Source organism: Pelophylax lessonae (genome assembly GCF_965119305.1).
Source record: "Pelophylax lessonae genome assembly, chromosome: 8".
NCBI classification, from domain to species: domain Eukaryota; kingdom Metazoa; phylum Chordata; class Amphibia; order Anura; family Ranidae; genus Pelophylax; species Pelophylax lessonae.
This window is the reverse complement of record NC_138775.1, coordinates 169,268,423-169,287,123: the sequence shown is the minus strand read 5'-3', so window position 1 is coordinate 169,287,123 and position 18,701 is coordinate 169,268,423. Positions and strand designations below refer to the sequence as shown.

At 43.4% G+C, this 18,701-nt stretch overlaps 1 protein-coding gene across 1 annotated transcript in view; it reads right to left on the bottom strand.

The window, feature by feature from the left end:
• VAV3 (vav guanine nucleotide exchange factor 3) overlaps window positions 1-18,701 on the bottom strand; it is a gene marked incomplete at its 5' end in the record, with an annotated part of 390,664 nt that overhangs the window by 158,105 nt on the left and 213,858 nt on the right. Inside the window, one exon of the mRNA XM_082265799.1 lies at window positions 15,149-15,235. Within this exon, the coding sequence (XP_082121925.1) occupies window positions 15,149-15,235 (87 nt within the window). The remainder of the gene's footprint in view (window positions 1-15,148; window positions 15,236-18,701) is intronic.

Sequence of the window (18,701 nt, the reverse complement as noted above, 5' to 3'; positions counted from 1 at the left end):
AGAAGTATCTCTGCTCCAAGAGTTTCTATTCCTGTCTGACCAAGTGAAACCTTCACCTTGGAAATCATTCTGACAGTCCTATTTCACTCCTGAAAAGAGAACAGTCCCCTCTGAAACTTGACTTTCAGCATTTTCATAAGCTGGTGTATGGCTGCCAACCTTGCAGGCCCCTGCTAGAATCCTTCTCACTCTTTCCAGCCCTTTCATGACTCATTCCCATTGACATCGCTTCATCTATTAACTCCACTAACTGTTGCAAATAATCCAAGAACATAATAAAGTCCATTAAATTCCTACTTTAGAATCACAAAGTGATTTATCGCAGAGATAGAGAAGGTAAAAAAGGGGGAGGGATATGTTTGTATATTAAGAACAGTATACAGGTAAATATGAGGGATGATATTAATAATGGAACTATGGACGAGGCAGAATCCCTATGGGTAGAGCTTCAAAGGAAAGGCACGGTGGGTAAGGTAATATTGGGCGTATGCTATAGGCCCCCCAACCTGAGGGAGGAGGGGGAGGCGGACCTCATGTTACAGATAGGATTGGCAGCAAGGATGGGAAATGTCATTATAATGGGGGACTTTAATTATCCAGATATAGACTGGGCAGAAGGAACCGCGCATTCAGCCAAGACTCGGCAGTTCCTAAATGTTTTGCAGGACAATTTCATGGGTCAGATGGTGAATGCACCGACAAGAAACAATGCGGTACTTGACCTACTGATTACCAACAATACAGACCTGCTCACGGATATAGAAATACGGGACAACTTAGGGAACAGTGACCATAGGTCAATTGGTTTCAGTATTAATTACAGTAATAGGAAGCACAAGGGTAAAATAAGGACACTGAATTTCAAAAGAGCCAATTTCCCTAAACTGCGCTCGCTGCTAGAAAATATCAAATGGGATAGAACCCTGGGAACAAAGAACACGGAGGAAAAATGGGAGTGCTTCAAGAGCATACTTAACAAGGGGGTGGGCCAGTGCATTCCACAGGGAAATAAATTTAAAAGAGCAAAACTAAACCCTGGGTGGCTAAACTCCAACATAAAAATGTATATTAGAGCTATAGAAAAGGCCTTCGAAAAATACAAGACTGAGGGGTCATTGGCAGCATTTAAGCACTACAAAGAGTGTAATAAGAAATGTAAAGACGAAATCAGGGCGGCTAAAATAGAACACGAGAGACATATAGCGGAGGAGAGTAAAAAGAACCCCAAGAAGTTCTTTAAGTATATAAACAGTAGGAAAGCGAGGCCAGAGCACATTGGCCCCATAAAAGATGATAAAGGAAAAATGGCCACAGAGGACAGAGAAAAGGCGGAAGTGTTAAATAATTTCTTTTCTTCAGTCTTCACAAAGGAATCGGGGGGCTACACGAACCTTGCTTGTAAGGCCGAACTAAATAATACACCTCAGGAAGTGCCGCCATGGCTAACAGAGGATAGACTTAGAGCTAAACTAGAGAAACTTAACATAAATAAATCCCCGGGATCGGATGGCTTGCACCCGAGGGTTCTTAATGAGCTCAGCCAGGTGATTGCCAGACCATTATTCTTGATCTTTAAGGATAGTTTACAGACGGGTATGGTGCCAGCTGATTGGAAAAAAGCCAACGTGGTACCAATATTTAAAAAGGGGCCGAGATATATCCCGGGTAACTATAGGCCGGTCAGCCTAACATCAGTAGTCTGCAAAATTTTGGAGGGGATGATAAGGGATCACATACAAGACTTTAGTAATGAAAACGGTATTATAAGTAGTAATCAGCATGGATTCATGAAAAATCGTTTGTGCCAAACCAATCTATTAACCTTCTACGATGAAGTGAGCTGCCACCTAGATAAAGGTAGGCCTGTGGATGTGGTGTATCTGGACTTTGCAAAGGCCTTTGACACCGTTCCCCACAAACGCTTACTGTACAAACTAAGGCAGGTAGGTATGGACCATAAGGTGAGTACCTGGATAGAGAACTGGCTCCAGGGGAGAGTACAGAGGGTGGTGATTAATGGGGAGTACTCGGACTGGGCGGGTGTGGAAAGTGGGGTCCCCCAGGGTTCTGTCCTGGGACCAATCCTGTTTAATTTATTCATAAATGATCTAGAGGAGGGGATATCTAGTACAATCTCAGTATTTGCAGATACTAAATTAGGCTTGCCAATATCTTCTATGCAGGATGTGGAAACCTTGCAAGCGGACCTGAACAAAATAACGGGGTGGGCAACTACATGGCAGATGAGATTTAATGTTGAAAAATGTAAAGTAATGCACTTGGGGGCCAGAAACCAGAAAGCAAGCTACTCACTAGGGGGGGAACCTCTGGGTCAGTCTAGGATGGAAAGGGACCTGGGGGTACTGGTAGACAACAGGCTTGGCAGTGGCATGCAATGCCAAGCCGCCGCAAGCAAAGCCAACAGAATACTGGGTTGTATAAAAAAGGGGATTCACTCCAGAAATAAAGAGATTATTCTTCCACTCTACAAGACTATGGTCCGGCCACATCTGGAGTATGCTGTCCAGTTCTGGGCACCGGTCCTCAGGAAGGATGTGCTGGAACTGGAGAAAGTCCAGAGAAGGGCAACAAAAATGATTAGGGGAATGGAGGACATCAGCTATGAGGAAAGACTACAAGCACTGAACCTATTCTCTCTGGAGAAGAGACGATTGAGGGGGGATATGATATCAATGTACAAATACTGTACTGGCGACCCTAGCATAAGGAACAAACTATTCAGAGAGAGGAGATACAATAAGACATGTGGCCACTCACTAAAACGTGAGGAAAGGCGGTTTAACCTTAAAGTGCGTAAGGGGTTCTTCACTGTAAGAGCGGTAAGGATGTGGAATTCTCTTCCACAAGCAGTCGTATCAGCAGGGAGCATTGATAGTTTCAAAAAACTATTAGATGGACACCTTAAAGACCACAACATACAGGGGTATACAATGTACGGTTAAAAGCAAACACACACACACATCATAGGTTGAACTGGATGGACTTGTGTCTTTTTTCAACCTCACTAACTATGTAACTATGTAACTATGTAACAAAGTGTGCCAAAATGACATACATATACATGTACAACATTAGGAGGGGTACAAACTTCCTTGTATTACAAGTAATATTTTGGAAATACATTTTTATGTAACAATCTTTACATTCATCTTTCATTAAAGCAGAACTACGCTGTATCTGAGTATCACAAATCAAAAACACAATTTAACCTTCAGCTCCAGAAGGTTCAAGGAGGGCTTAATGACCAGGACTTTTTTTTTTGCAGTAACTGCGTTACTTAAACTGACAATTGCGCGGTCGCGCGGCACTGTACAAAAATAAAATTGATGTTTTTCCCGCAAATAGAGCTTTATTTTGGTGGTATTTGATCACCTCTGCGGTTTTTATTTTTCACACTATAAACATAAAAAGACCGGCAGTTTTGAAAAAAAAAAAAACAATATTTTTTACTTTCTGCTTTAAAACACATCCAATAAAAAAATTAAAAAAATCAAATCACTTCATTAATTTAGGCCAATATTTGTTCTGCTGTTTTTGGTAAAAAAAAATCCCAATAAGCGTATATTGATTGGTATGCGCAAAACTTATAGCGTCTACAAACGATTGGATATTTTTACAGCATTTTTATTTATTTATTTTTTTTACTATTAATGGTGGCGATCATATATCGGGACTGCGACATTGCAGCAGACAAATCCGACACTAAGGTACACTTTGTGGGAACCAATGACACTAATACAGTGATCAGTTCTAAAAAAAATATGCACTGTCACTGTACTAATGACAGTGGCAGGGAAGGAGGTTAACATCAGGGGTAATCAAAGGGTTAAATGTGTTCCTAGGGAGTGCTTTCTAATTGTGTGGGTGATGCTTTAACCATGGGAAGTCAGAGATCCGTGTTCCTGCTTAGCAGAAACACAGGATCTCTGTCTTCCCTTGTCACAGAACGGAGATCTGCCTTGTTTACATAGGCAGACCGCCATTCTGCTTCTCTCGGGAGTGATCAACGGGTCCCGGGTGATTGGCTCCCGCTGTGTCCAATAAGCTGTGTCATTGCAAACCAGGAAGAGCGAAATCACGTGCCTGCACGTAATTTCGCGCAGAAAAGCCGCCGTCCCGCAGTATATGTACGTGGGGTAGTCGGCAAGTGGTAAATTCATTTTTCATATTCAAAACAAACTCCCCCATCCATCTATGTCTCCATGCTTTATTTTATCAAATCACTTTGAAAACCACCTCCCTGGCATTTCTGGCCGTGGCCATCTTAAGTAAGGGAAGAGGATTTATTTAGCATTTACTTCCTGGAATCCATCTGCCTTTAGCTCAGGCATGCAGACAGGAGGGTGTGATTAGCTAAGAAAACCCCTTCTCCTCTGCTTAAGACTTCTGGGATGTATAACATAATTTGCTTAGGCCTGGAAACCAAGAAATAACCGGAAAAAAAAATAAAAGTTTAAAACAAATAAATATAATATACATTCCTATCTATTTACCAATGCTAGCAATATAAGGATATTGCAATATAAGGATTGTTGACTGAGAGAGTGAAGTTTCAATTTAAGGTATTCCATCACAATAGGTAACTCCTATTATCCTTCTATTTTCCAAAAGTTGGTGCTACACACCTTTAAAAGGCCAGTCCACCAAAAATGATATTACAGGGGGATACTGATGCAAATTACAGGTGCAAAATTGTTACAGGTGCACCATGCCGAGCTAAATCTGCTTCTGGGTTTTTATACGTCTAGAATATTACCACCGTAAGATCACCTAATTGTTTTCCAGTCCATTTGGGAGATTTGATTCTCATCCATCTTTGCAATTCCCAGCCCCTCCTATTGCATCCTTCACAAATATATATATACAAACTAGAAATAAACTCGGAAGAGTGGAAAACCCTTTTAATAGCCACAGCTAGAATGCAGACCCAAAAGGTAACGCAGAGATCTCATCAATATAGTCCCAAACGGATATATAAATCGGTAGGTTTGATTAGTTTCGCTTCCATCAAAAACTGATATATGCGTTTTATGTGGTTTGACCCTTATCCTAATTAAAATGAAAAAATAAAAAAATGGAGCAAATAGTTTGCAAAAAAAATGTACATCTGCTGTATAACGCATAAAACATTATTTTTAGAGTGACTGTTAAGTATTTAAAACATTAAAATGCTTTCTAGCAATGGAACAATCACAGAAAATGATAACTGAGATAATATGTAATACTTTTCTATCAAGGTTCATCTGGATTCTGCAAATTTCAACACCAATGAAAGAGTAATCTCATCCTGCCCTCCTATGGATGTTACAGATATTGCACCTTCAGCAAAGAAATTCGACTTGTTCTATTAAAAAACTGAGTATTAGAACAAGGTACATTGAATGTCCTCTGCGTATCACATTTTAAGGACAAAACACAAGACTCTCTGATGCTGATGGCATAAATGACATTTATATTCTGCTCCTCAGCTACAAGTTTAGGTTTATTTTTTATTTTTTTACAATTCACCTAACTTTCCAAGCTCCTCTTAGACTGCATAAAGGCAATATTTGCCCTTTACGACTCACAGAGTACACGTATTGACTAAATAGGTTATTAGGGGATTACCGGAGAGCTCCAAGATCAAATACAGGCTTATTGCAAGCTTGAAGGATAAATCTGCAATTATGCACTTCCTCTTTTGTTCTTAGTAGTATGTCAATTATCTTTGTCACTATAAAAGCCTTAAAGCCCATCTATAAGAAGTAGACACAATCTACCCTTGCAGTAGGGTAGTCTCCACACTGCAGGGGTTAAATACTTGTTAGGTCTAGGGGGAGCTGAAGAGGCCATTTTACTCAAACTGGCCATAGATGGATCGAAATGTGGCCTGTTCAGAAGGGACAAGCTGAATTTTGATCCATCTTTGGCTGTTCCCGGTAGAGCAGTGGTTCTCAACTCCAGTCCTCAGGACCCACTAACAGGCCAGATTTTAAGTATTACCTTGGGGAGATGCAGACTAGAGTACTGCAATCACTGAGCAGCAAATGATATCACCTGGGATGTATTTCAGTTATCTTGCAAACCTGGCCTGCTAGTGGGTCCTGAGGACCGGAGTTGAGAACCACTGCGCTAGAGAGATGTTGATCTAACAATTTTTTCGAATGGGAATGTTGGAAATTTTTCATATACAATGCATTGTACGTTAAATACATTGTGCTTAATACAATAACGCAGCGGAGAGGATATATTCATCCACCTCCAATGTGTGGATGGGAGAATCTGTTAAAATGGCTAAAAAAAATAAAAAATCAATGGGCAGCTTTACACCCACTCCAGCAGGCTCAAGCGCTCTCCTCCTTTCCCTCTTACACCCTTAGCTATGGACAGTCCTTTAGCCTCATTCGGAACAATGCAGGGTTATTAACCCTGCATTGTACATTAGGGAGGACACCGTGCAATCTGGGCAAAAACCTTAGCGAGGTTGCACGGACAAGGGGAGCCTACAAGAGCAGACCTAAACTCAACCAACAGTGCTGGAGGGTGGGGCAATGCAAGGGAAGAATTTGTCTAATTCCTGGAATTGGGCTTTAATTTGTGCACCTTGAATGTATTATGTTGCACTTTGTCCCACCATATTGCAATTCCTTTCCTATGTATCAGCCAAACTGTGTTTTGTTTCTATGTGTTTGGTATTAGGCCCTTCCTGCTTTCACTTGTATATGTTTTTAGTGGTTTCTAGACAAAGGTTCACTTTCATGCTACTCAACAAGTTGCTCAAGTAAAGTAATATTCAGCATTTTGTATATAAGGTTTTTTTTCTTTGTAATCGAAGGATATTCTAGAAGAAAACACAATGGGATTGATTTACTAAAACTGGAGAGTGCAAAATTTAGTGCAGCTCTGCATAGAAACCAATTTGCTTCCAGGTTTTATTGTCAAAGTTTAAAGTGGTTGTATAGGGAAGTGTTTTTATGCATTAAGATAAAAATCCTTCTGTGGGCAGCAGCCCCCCTAATTCTTACCTGAGCCCCATCTAGATCCAGCGATGTTGCAGCAGTGACTCGGCTGCCCAGGACTCCCCTCCTCATTGGCTAAGACAGCAGCATGGCGCCATTGGATCTTGCTGCTGTCAATTCAATTCAATCAGCCAATGAGAAGAGAAATGGGGCGGAGCCGGGCAGAGGCTCCGTGTCTGAATGGACACAGGGAGCTGTGGCTCGGCTCTCAACAGGAGAGAGGGGTGAGGGCAGGGGTCGAGTCCTGCAGGAACGCATGGGAACGGCGTCCCCGCACTATTTCCACAGCGGGAACACCGTTCCCATTGCTCCTCCGACCTCCTGCAGGACCAGGGTAGCCAGAGCTTACAGTGCAGTGCAGGCAGCCGCAGAGTCTCACCGCTCGCGGCGCCTCTCTCTGCAAACAGGCCGGCGGAGGGGAAAGCACACAGCGGATGACGTCACGAGCAGGAGAGTGAACTGCCCAGCAACAAGAACCACCAGCCAGTCACAGGCCCAGCCCAGGCCTAGAGCGCGCGCGGAATGGACAGGCGTGGGCGTGGCCTGACTGGAGTGCCTTCTGCATTGAATCGATGATCGCTTGGTGAGGCGGTGAGGGAGGCGATGAGGCAAGGTGAAGGCAGCCGGCAGCAGAGACAGAGAGCAGCAGCATATCCACAGCATCCAGAAGAAGAAAACTCCAGCAGTCAGAGGAGCAGGCCGGTTTTAGCAGTGGCACTGTGACAGCCTGCCTGGGAGGTGAGTCACTGGAGCAGTGAGTCTCCACAGTCCACTCACTGCACATTTGCCTCCCATACTGTCCCTCACACACTGTAAAATTCTGTCAGCATGTCAGCCACATTGTCATTTTCAGGGGTGTGTTCTCACACACCCCTGAAAATGACAGTGTGGCTGACATGGTGACAGAATTTTACAGTGTGAGGTTGGTATGAGAGGCAAATGTGCAGTGAGTGGATTGTGGACTAACACTGCCAGAAGAAAACTGCAGCAGTCAGAGGAGCAGGCTGGCTTTAGAAAGTGGCACTGTGGCTGTGTGGCAGCCTGCCTGTGAGTGGGAGGTGAGTCACTGGAGCAGTGAGTCTCCACAGTCCACTCACTGCACATTTGCCTCTCATACTGTCCCTCACACTGAAAAATTCTGTCAGCATGTCAGCCACATTGTCATTTTCAGGGGTGTGTGACTCATGACAATGTGGCTGACATGCTGACAGAATTTTACAGCTGAACTGCTCCACTTACCTTACCTGCCACTTCTAAAATCGAGGCCCCCGGGCCTGCTCCTTGTGTGCCGGCTGTGTCTGGCTCCTCTGCTGCGTGCTGCTGCCTCGCCTTACTGGTGACTCTACTGATGCTGTCTGCACACACTCTGGGCCTTCAAATGCATAAACATGAAATATTTGTGAACCGTGACTGATGCCCTTTGTCGGGAATATTTCATGTTTATGTGTTTATTTGGCCAATTTGTCACGAATGTTTCATGTTTATGCATTTGAAGGCCCAGAGCGTGTGGACAGCATCAGCGGAGTCACCGGCAAGGCGAGGCAGCAGCACGCAGCAGAGGAGCCAGACACAGCCAGCACACAAGGAGCAGGCCCGGGGACATCGATTTCAGAGGTGCCAGGTAAGTGGAGCAGTGAGTCCACTGCACATTTGCATTCTCGTGCCACCCTCACACCCCTTACAATAAATGTTGCATTGTATTTTCTGTGAAATATATGAGTGTAATTTTTTTTTTTTTTTTGGGGAGGGGGGGGCGGGTGTATCTTGGGTGAGTTCCCACACTTTTTTCCCCAGGACTTGACCCCTGGGTGAGGGGCACCAAAGAGAGACCCAAAACCATTCCACAGAGCAGGTAAGTATACCATGTTTGTTAATTTTAACTTAAAAATATCAAGACTATTACATTCACTTTAACCACTTGAAGTTTTACTGAAGCAGGCTGGCTTGGCTGCGTGAAACAACGTAGCCCTACGTCGGTCACACGTGTGGTGCTGGGGGGCGAGCCATTGGGCAGCGGGGATGCCGATCCACTGGACCGGCGGCCACGATTGCCGCCAGGCACCCACGATTGCTCCCCGCTGAGAGAGAAGGATGGTCAGCTGTTGTAAACCCAGCTGACCAATGTTCTCTCTCAAATTATCACAGAGCGCCTGTGATCCTTTTATATAGGATCACAGGCCTCTATGATAATTTCACAAGCCCTTCCCCCATATAGTTAGAAAACACTCCACACTTACCTGCAAAAAAAATGTGCATATATTATCTTTTGTTAAAAGGTAAACTTATTCTTTAAAGGAAATCTGTTATAATGGGAACATATAGTCATGCTGACCCCTATCTTCAGTACTTTGAGTCCATGAGCCATAACCATCATACAGACAAAGATTTATGTATTTTTTCTAGCTTTTTCAATCTGTATAATTTTTCCAGGCCCGTGGGTCAGAAAGTATTGAAGTAATTCAGAATGGCGAAAAAGCAAATACTACAATCAAAAAGAGGTCTGGCGTGGCCACTTCTTTATTCCTCCCATGACAGGTTTACTTTAACTACTTTGTGACAGTATTATGCCCTCAGGCATCATGCCCTATTCAAGGAGAATGTTAATTAACGTTGCAGCAGAGAACTAGGAATGTGCAACTGTGCGCTTTATTAATTCTCAGACCCCACTGTCAAACTGACAAATTAGTCATACAATTATAATCAAGTTAAAAAACTGTGATGCTGCTATATTTGATCTGAGTGTCTAGGCTTCAATGACCTCTGATAACAAAAGTGTTAAGCTCGTAGGAAGTACTGAAAGAGAAGCTGGGTATTTTGGTGTTCCTTTGCTAAAAAATACTGATTTTGGCTCCTTATTCCCTATTTATTAGTAATATCATATTTTGTATATGACCTGTTTATTTTTCTTCTTTGATGTTAATATGCATCAGCTCTAGTTCGTATTCTAATATATATATATATATATATATATATATATATATATATATACAGTGCCTTGCAAAAGTATTCGGCCCCCTTGAACTTTGCGACCTTTTGACACATTTCAGGCTTCAAACATAAAGATATAAAACTGTAATTTTTTGTGAAGAATCAACAAGTGGGACACAATCATGAAGTGGAACGAAATTTATTGGATATTTCAAACTTTTTTAACAAATAAAAAACTGAAAAATTGGGCGTGCAAAATTATTCAGCCCTCTTAAGTTAATACTTTGTAGCGCTTGGGGTATGCCTCTATCAGTTTTGCACATCGAGAGACTGAAATTTTTGCCCATTCCTCCTTGCAAAACAGCTCAAGCTCAGTGAGGTTGGATGGAGAGTGTTTGTGAACAGCAGTTTTCAGTTCTTGCCATAGATTCTCGATTGGATTCAGGTCTGGACTTTGACTTGGCCATTCTAACACCTGGATATGTTTATTTGTAAACCATTCCATTATAGATTTTGCTTTATGTTTTGGATCATTGTCTTGTTGGAAGACAAATCTCCATCCCAGTCTCAGGTCTTTTGCAGACTCCATCAGGTTTTCTTCCAGAATGGTCCTGTATTTGGCTCCATCCATCTTCCCATCAATTTTAACCATCTTCCCTGTCCCTGCTGAAGAAAAGCAGGCCTAAACCATGATGCTGCCACCAAGATGTTTGACAGTGGGGATGGTGTGTTCAGGGTGATGAGCTGTGTTGCTTTTACACCAAACACAACGTTTTGCATTGTTGCCAAAAAGTTTGATTTTGGTTTCATTTGACCAGAGCACCTTCTTCCACATGTTTGGTGTGTCTCCCAGGTGGCTTGTGGCAAGCTTTAAACGACACGTTTTATGGATATCTTTAAGAAATGGCTTTCTTCTTGCCACTCTTCCATAAAGGCCAGATTTGTGCAGTATACGACTGATTGTTGTCCTATGGACAGAGTCTCCCACCTCAGCTGTAGATCTCTGCAGTTCATTCAGAGTGATCATGGACCTCTTGGCTGCATCTCTGATCAGTCTTCTCCTTGTATGAGCTGAAAGTTTAGAGGGACGGCCAGGTCTTTGTAGATTTGCAGTGGTCTGATACTCCTTCCATTTCAATATGATCGCTTGCACGGTGCTCCTTGGGATGTTTAAAGCTTAGGAAATCTTGTATCCAAATCCGGCTTTAAACTTCTCCACAACAGTATCTCGGACCTGCCTGGTGTGTTCTTTGTTCTTCATGATGCTCTCTGCGCTTTAAACGGACCTCTGATACTATCACAGTGCAGGTGCATTTATACGGAGACTTGATTACACACAGGTGGATTCTATTTATCATCATTAGTCATTTAGTTCAACATTGGATCATTCAGAGATCCTCACTGAACTTCTGGAGAAAGTAAAGGGGCTGAATAATTTTGCACGCACAATTTTTCAGTTTTTTATTTGTTAACAAAGTTTGAAATATCCAATACATTTTGTTCCACTTCATGATTGTGTCCCACTTGTTGTTGATTCTTCACAAAAAATTACAGTTTTATATCTTTATGTTTGAAGCCTGAAATGTGGCAAAAGGTCGCAAAGTTCAAGGGGGCCGAATACTTTCGCAAGGCACTGTATATATACATATATATGTAGCAATATTTCCAGGCATGGAGCCTGATATGGGTCTGCCATTGTTACCGGTAACACATCCAACACATTTAAGTTGAATACCCAAGTGTGAGATTGGAGACAATGACCATGCCGTCATATTTGGTTTGTTTTGTTTATTTTGTAATGGGGATGGGAGAAGGGAATGAGTGGGATACTCCTCTGGCTCAACTAGGTTTAATTGAGACACTTGACAGAAAAATGCCTGTTGGCGCTGTTTTGACGCCAGCTGAATGCCGACCAACACTTCCTGGCGCTTGAAGATACTGTTTTGCTGAACTGTGCTAGAACTTCGACTTTAACACTCTGGTTAACTCAGAAGATCCAGGACTGTAGTGACACTTGATTCCTGACACTCTGTTTAGCTCAAAAGTCCAATGAACAGCTCCCTCCAGCCCTTCACTGACTGAGGTAGCTCCTTGTAACTGCTTGTGCTGCTGCAACCCTTAACACTGTACGCTTTACTCTTCAGGGCCCAACCACTGGCGCCCCCTTTACACTTTCAGGGTCCTCTCACTAGGCGCCCCCTTTACACTTCAGGGTCCTCTCACTAGGCGCCCCCTTTACACTTCAGGGTCCTCTCACTAGGTACCCCCTCTGACACTTCAGGGTCCTCTCACTAGGCACCCCCTCTGACGCTTTAGGGTCCTCTCACTAGGCACCCCCTCTGACACTTCAGGGTCCTCTCACTAGGCACCCCCTCTGACACTTCAGGGTCCTCTCACTAGGCACCCCCTCTGACACTTCAGGGTCCTCTCACTAGGCACCCCCTTTGACACTTCAGGGTCCTCTCACTAAGCACCCCCTCTGACACTTCAGGGCCCTCTCACTAGGCACCCCTTCTGACACTTAAGGGTCCTCTGACTAGGCACCCCCTTTACCGCTAGCTAGCTTCTTGTTTCCAGGGACCCTCACCGGACTGGTCCCCTTTAAGCTGGGCAGACCCCCAGGGGCAGTTCACAGTACTCACAAACTTGGAATGCTTTTGTGGAACTGAACCCCTCTTTCTCTGCTGGTCCTCGGCACACCGGATGCTCTCTGCAGCTCAGCTCTCTCTCTCTCTCTGGATTCTCAGGTAGCCCGCCCGAGACACCCGATCCTTCTGACAGGAGGAGAGACAGCCATACTCTCTCTCCTGGGACTCTGCTTCCCACCAAAGACGTTGCGTCATGTGCTCCCTTCAAACTTATACCCACTCCCAGAATCCTGTGGCAGAATCTGCCTTCTGGCGTAGATACAGGCCTGAGTGTTTCTCTGGTTGGGTTTAATCCACTGCCCAATGGGAATATTCTCATGGAGCCAGTGGGGAGACTCCCCTCTCAGCAGCCACACCTGGGAGACATGACAGCCCAGCTGAAAATCATGGCCCTGCTGTTAAGCAGCCAAGGCCCACTATACTTTACCTAGCACCGACATTGTATGGTGCTAAATATAAATATATATATATATAATATATATTCACATTTTTTATTTTTTTTATTGCACAAAAATTGCCTTTTCTTTACTTTTTCAGAATCTGTCATCGCTGTTGCTGTTATCTTGTTATATTTTCTTCCTAGACACCTCCTAAGAGGTAAAAGTCCTCTGTTTCCAGTGTTTGGGTTCTTTTACATTATTCCAAAAAGTGTAAAACAGTAATAATCCAGTGTTTGGGTTCTTTTACATTATTCCAAAAAGTGTCAAACAGTAATAATCTCGTAGGTATTTGTGTTTGATATTCCTCTACAGTTCTAAAGAAGAAGGTCTGATTGATCGTAAAAAAAATTAAAAATTAGAACAGCAATGAGTTAATCTCTTTCCTGGATTGACGGTTGCTTTGAGGTCAGACCATGGGGCATAAATATTTCTAAAGGCTTACCAAAAACTGAAAATGACCTGGTAATAAAGAGGTAATACAGGCTGGTATTCAAGTTGTTAATCTACCTACAGACTTAAAGCTGAACTTCACCATTGTCTTGGCTCCCCCTCTGTACTGAAATTGCTTATTCTGGTTTCACTGTACACTATGAGCTTCTCACAGTGTGCAAAAGAAGCTGAGGCAAGTCAGTCATCTAGCCCTTTCCTGACCGGCTGTACCCTTCAATTCAATTATTTCAATTTTAATTTAATCATGGAGGCTTATATGAGTATAGTGTGTTCGATAAGGGCAACAAAACACTTGTTGCTCCTGACAGAAAGCCTGTAAGCTAATAACTTCTGCCTCTGCTGTTATTATTTAGGCCTCATGCACACTGGATGTTATAAAAACGCTAGTAGCTTTGTAGTGAGTTTTTCAGCATTTTTTAGCTTTTTTGCATTGGTGTTCCTTTAGCGTTTTTTGGCGGTAGCGTGTTTTGGCGTTTTTAGCTAAAAATCACCTCTCTGCTATTTTAGTAACTCCGACTTTCCCACAATGCAATGCTTTCCAGAATTGCATCACATGGGTGTTCACACCCATGCGATAAGATTTAGGTGTGGAGAAAAAAAGGGTCCTATAACATTTTGGTGCAAAAGTGATGCAATTGGGGCCATACAAAATATATGGGTCAAATCGCATGTGATGTGCACAGGAATGCGGTGCGTTTTTGGTGCAAATCAAATGCAGTGTTTAGAATGCACTAGTGTGAACCCAGGCTATGTTTCATGAACAACATCTCGAAACAGAACCCAGCCCTAAAAAAAGCACTGGAATAAAAAACGTCAAAAAACACCAGTTAGCAGCGTTTTTTGGCGTTTATCGGCGCTTATTGACGTTAGTGCGTTTTTACAGCTGGAAAAGCGCCACTCAAAACCCAGTAGTTTTCGTTTTTTTTTTACAGCCAGAAAACGCCCCTGCCAAAAACTGCTGATAACAGCCTATGTGTGCATGGACACATAGGATAACATGCTGGGGAGTTTATTGGCTATAGAAAAAAATGTCTGATGCCAAAAAGAGCAGCTGTAACAACGTCCAGTGTGCATGAGGCCTTAAGCCTCGTACACACGCAACGATTGTTGGCCGTGAATTTTCGGCCAACGTCCGATTGGCCGATTTTCGGCTTGTTAGTATGATGCTTCCGACAACCGACTGCGACTTTTCGGCCGAAAAAAATCTGGTGTGCAGGCTATAACATTTTTGTTGGCCGTCAACAGAACGGCCGATTTTCCGTCAGTCAGTACAGATTTCGGCAGAAAAAAATCAGATGAGCAAGACTGGGCATGCTCAGAGAAGAAAAAACACACGGAAAGTAAACCAGCACATGACATCACTTCTGAAGTTGGTTGTTGTTTGCCGAGAAAATTAGTGTGCAGTCTAGAGCACATTTCAACCAACACAACAACACTGGACAAAAGACGGCCGATCGGTCGGCCGATAATCGTTGCGTGTGTACGAGGCTTTAGGCTAACTGGTGTTTTTTGACATTTTTTATTCCATTGCTTTTTTTTAAGCCTGGGTTCAGTTTCGAAGTGTCATTCATAGAACATAGCCTGGGTTCACACTGGTGCGTGCTGAACACCGCATGGCACAGACTGGCTTCCTCTAACCACTTACAAGGCAGGAAACACTCACCAGGTTCTCAATGGAATGTTGATATTGCTCGATTTCCCGCATGGTTTCTGTGTCTCTTTTAACCTCGTTCACATACTGAGCTAAATCCTGCAACACAAAAAAAAAAACATTCATGCAGTGTTCGTAAAGTGAATTTTTGCTGTCCTATTAATGTTTTTTGGATATCCAAGTGACTCTGATCACCTTAATGGAAATATTTCATGAATCATGTTCTGATTTGAAATCTATGTATAGTTTGAAATATTACATGTACAACAAAGGAGTAGTCATGTTTGCTTAATACACATGCTGGCTGTTCTCTATAGTAGTACTGAACAGCGATTGTGCTTTTATATTCTTATATCACAGTACACGGTTATCAGGCAGGTATGGCTGATAGGAAACACACCCTATTTGTAGCTCAGATTTGTTGATCTAGAAAGTTCAGTGACTGCATAATCTACATAAAGCCACTAGAGTGGGAATCTACAAATCTGTAAATATGTACACAAATACACACACATATAATGCTTTTTTGCATTCACTAAGAGTCGGTTCACACTGGGGCGGCACGACTCTGTACTACTTCGGGGGTGACTTGTGCATTCCCATGCACCACGAATTCGGAGCGACTTGCATGGACTTCACATAATGGAAGTCTATGCAAGTCGCTCCGAGGTCGCCCCGAAGTAGTACAGGACCCTTTTTCTAAGTCGGAGCGACTATTAGAACGAGTCCTGTAGCAGTCAATGGACTGCGAGGGAGCGCGACTTGTGTGAATCGACTCTTAAGGCTCAGCATTTACCTAACTCTTTATGTACATGCTAACATATTAAAAACAATTTGGAGTAATAGCTCACGCCTCAAACTCAGAGCCAAAGTGTTAGAGTTAAAGTGGTTTTAAACCTATGACATGAAACATGCACAAAGCAATATCCCTCTATAGCGTGAACTTGTCTCAATTAAGGGCACTAAGTGTCATTTCTATCTGCTGCTTCGTTCCTCTGCTATCAACATGAATCACTTCTGACACGTTTTACTGACACCAAGAGATAAATGGTGACAGGGGAGTGATCTCAAGCTGATTGACAGCCTCAGCTCTCTTCCTGTGTACTGTGTGGAGGGGGGTGTGTCCTTTCACTCCAATCAGCTCCCAGAGCTCTCCTCACTGAGCTCTGCAGAGTGTAATTTCAGCTCTCCGTCCCCCTTTTTTCTGAATTCTCAGACAAGCTTTATAATTCAGCACTTTGAATGGATGTAGAGAAGAGAAGACTGCAGATAGACAGGTACAACTTATGTATGAGGATTTGTTTAAAGCGGAGTTCCAGCCATTTACTCACCTGTCCAACGGTCCAGCGATGCGGCCGCCGGAAGCCTCGATCCTCTCCCTCGGCGCCGGCATCACTGCTGTGGGCACCCGGCTGTTACAGTTTGCGGCTTCACAGCCGGGTACCCACTGCGCATGCGCGAGTCGCGCTGCGCACCGTGATTGGCCGGCAATCTTCTGGGACCTCTGACGTGTCCCAGAAGATTGCAGGGAGGGAGGGGGAGAGGAGAACTTCCGCTCAGGGCGCCGCGGCGCTCCGAGCGGAAGTGGGAGCGGGTACCTGTCAAAACTAGGTACCCGCTCCCCCCCCCAAAAGATGACATGCCAATGTCGGGGGGTCAGGACTCCCTAAAGCGGAAGTTCCACTTTTGGGTGGAACTCCGCTTTAATCTCTGTGTATCATCTGAAGCCTGTCACTTCACTAGGTATATGTTTTACAACTACTTTAATGTAAGAAGAAACCCTAATAGTTGCCACATACAGAAGAAACCATAATAGTTTCCACATACATGTTAAAAGTTTCATGGTGCTATCCACTATCCCTACAAAAAAAAAATGGCAACTCTATAGCTTCCCCCCACACGCTGTGCAAAGTCAACCCTTTTTATAAGCACATTCTTCCTCTCTGTAACCAATAAAATCATTTCAAAATTGCAATCAAATGATCTTCAGTGATTAATGATGATTCTACATCACTCTGTAGTGACATCTCTGCCCCTTGGTGACTAACTGCAGTGGCATTCAGTATCTCACAAAAGTGAGTACACCCTTTAATATTTTTTCTTCGTTTCTGTTATAAAAATTTTCAAAAAAATAATGTTTCTTCATACATTTTGGCCAAGTTGTATTCTTCTATATTTCTTTAGTGAAAGTTATAGAGTCCCACAAAAGTGATTACACCCCTCACATTTTTGTAAATATTTTATTATATCTTTTCATGTGACAACACTGAAGAATTGACACTTTGCTACAATGTAAAGTAGTGAGTGTAAAGCTTGTATAACAGTATAAATTTGCTGTCTCCACAAAATAACTCATGACACAGTCATTAATGTCTAAACCGCTGGCAACGAAAGTGAGTACACCCCTAAGTCAAAATGTTCAAATTGGGCCCAAAGTCAATATTTTATGTGGCCACCCTCTTGGGCATGGAGTTCACCAGAACTTCACTGGTTGCCACTGGAGTCCTCTTCCACTCCTCCATGACGGCATCCCGAAGCTGGTGGATGTTAAAGACCTTGCACTCCTCCACCTTCCGTTTGAGGATGCCCCACAGATGCTCAATAGGGTTTAGGTCTGGAGACATGCTTGGCCAGTACATCACCTTTACCCTCAGCTTTTTTAGCAAGGCAGTGGTTGTCTTGGGGGTGTGTTTGGAGTCATTATGTCAGAATACCGCCCTGGGGCCCAGTCTCCAAATGTCTCCACATGTTGGCATTCATGGTTCCCTCAATGAACTGTAGCTCCCCAGTGCCGGCAGCACTCATGCAGCCCCAGACCATAACACTCCCACCACCATGCTTGACTGTAGGCAAAACACACTTGTCTTTGTACTCCTCGCCTGGTTGCCGCCACACACGCTTGACGCCATCTGAACCAAATATGTTTATCTTGGTCTCATCAGACCACAGGACATGGTTCCAAAAATCCATGTCCTTAGGCTGCTTGTCTTCAGCAAACTGTTTGCGGCTTTATCTTTAGAAGAGGCTTCCTTCTGGGACGACAGCCATGAAGACCGATTTGATGCAGTGACCGGCATATGGTCTGAGCACTGACAGGCTGACCCCCCATCTCTTCAACCCCTGTAGCAATGCTGGCAGCAATCATACGTCTATTTCTCAAAGACAACCTCTAGATATGATGCTGAGCACATGCACTTAACTTCTTTGGTCGACCATGGCGAGGCCTATTCTGAGTGGAACCTGTCCTGTTAAACCGCTGTATGGTCTTGGCCACCATGCTGCAGCTGAGTTTCAGGGTCTTGGAAATCTTCTTATAGCCTAGGCCATCTTTATGTAGAGCAACAATTCTTATTTTCAGATCCTCAGAGAGTTCTTTGCCATGAGGTGCCATGTTGAACTTCCATTATGAGAAAATGAGAGTGTTAACACCAAATTTAACACACCTGCTTCCCATTCACACCTGAGACCTTGTAACACTAACAAGTGACATGACACCAGGGAGGGAAAATAGCTAATTGGGCCCAATTTGGACATTGTCACTTAGGGGTGTACTCACTTTTGTTGC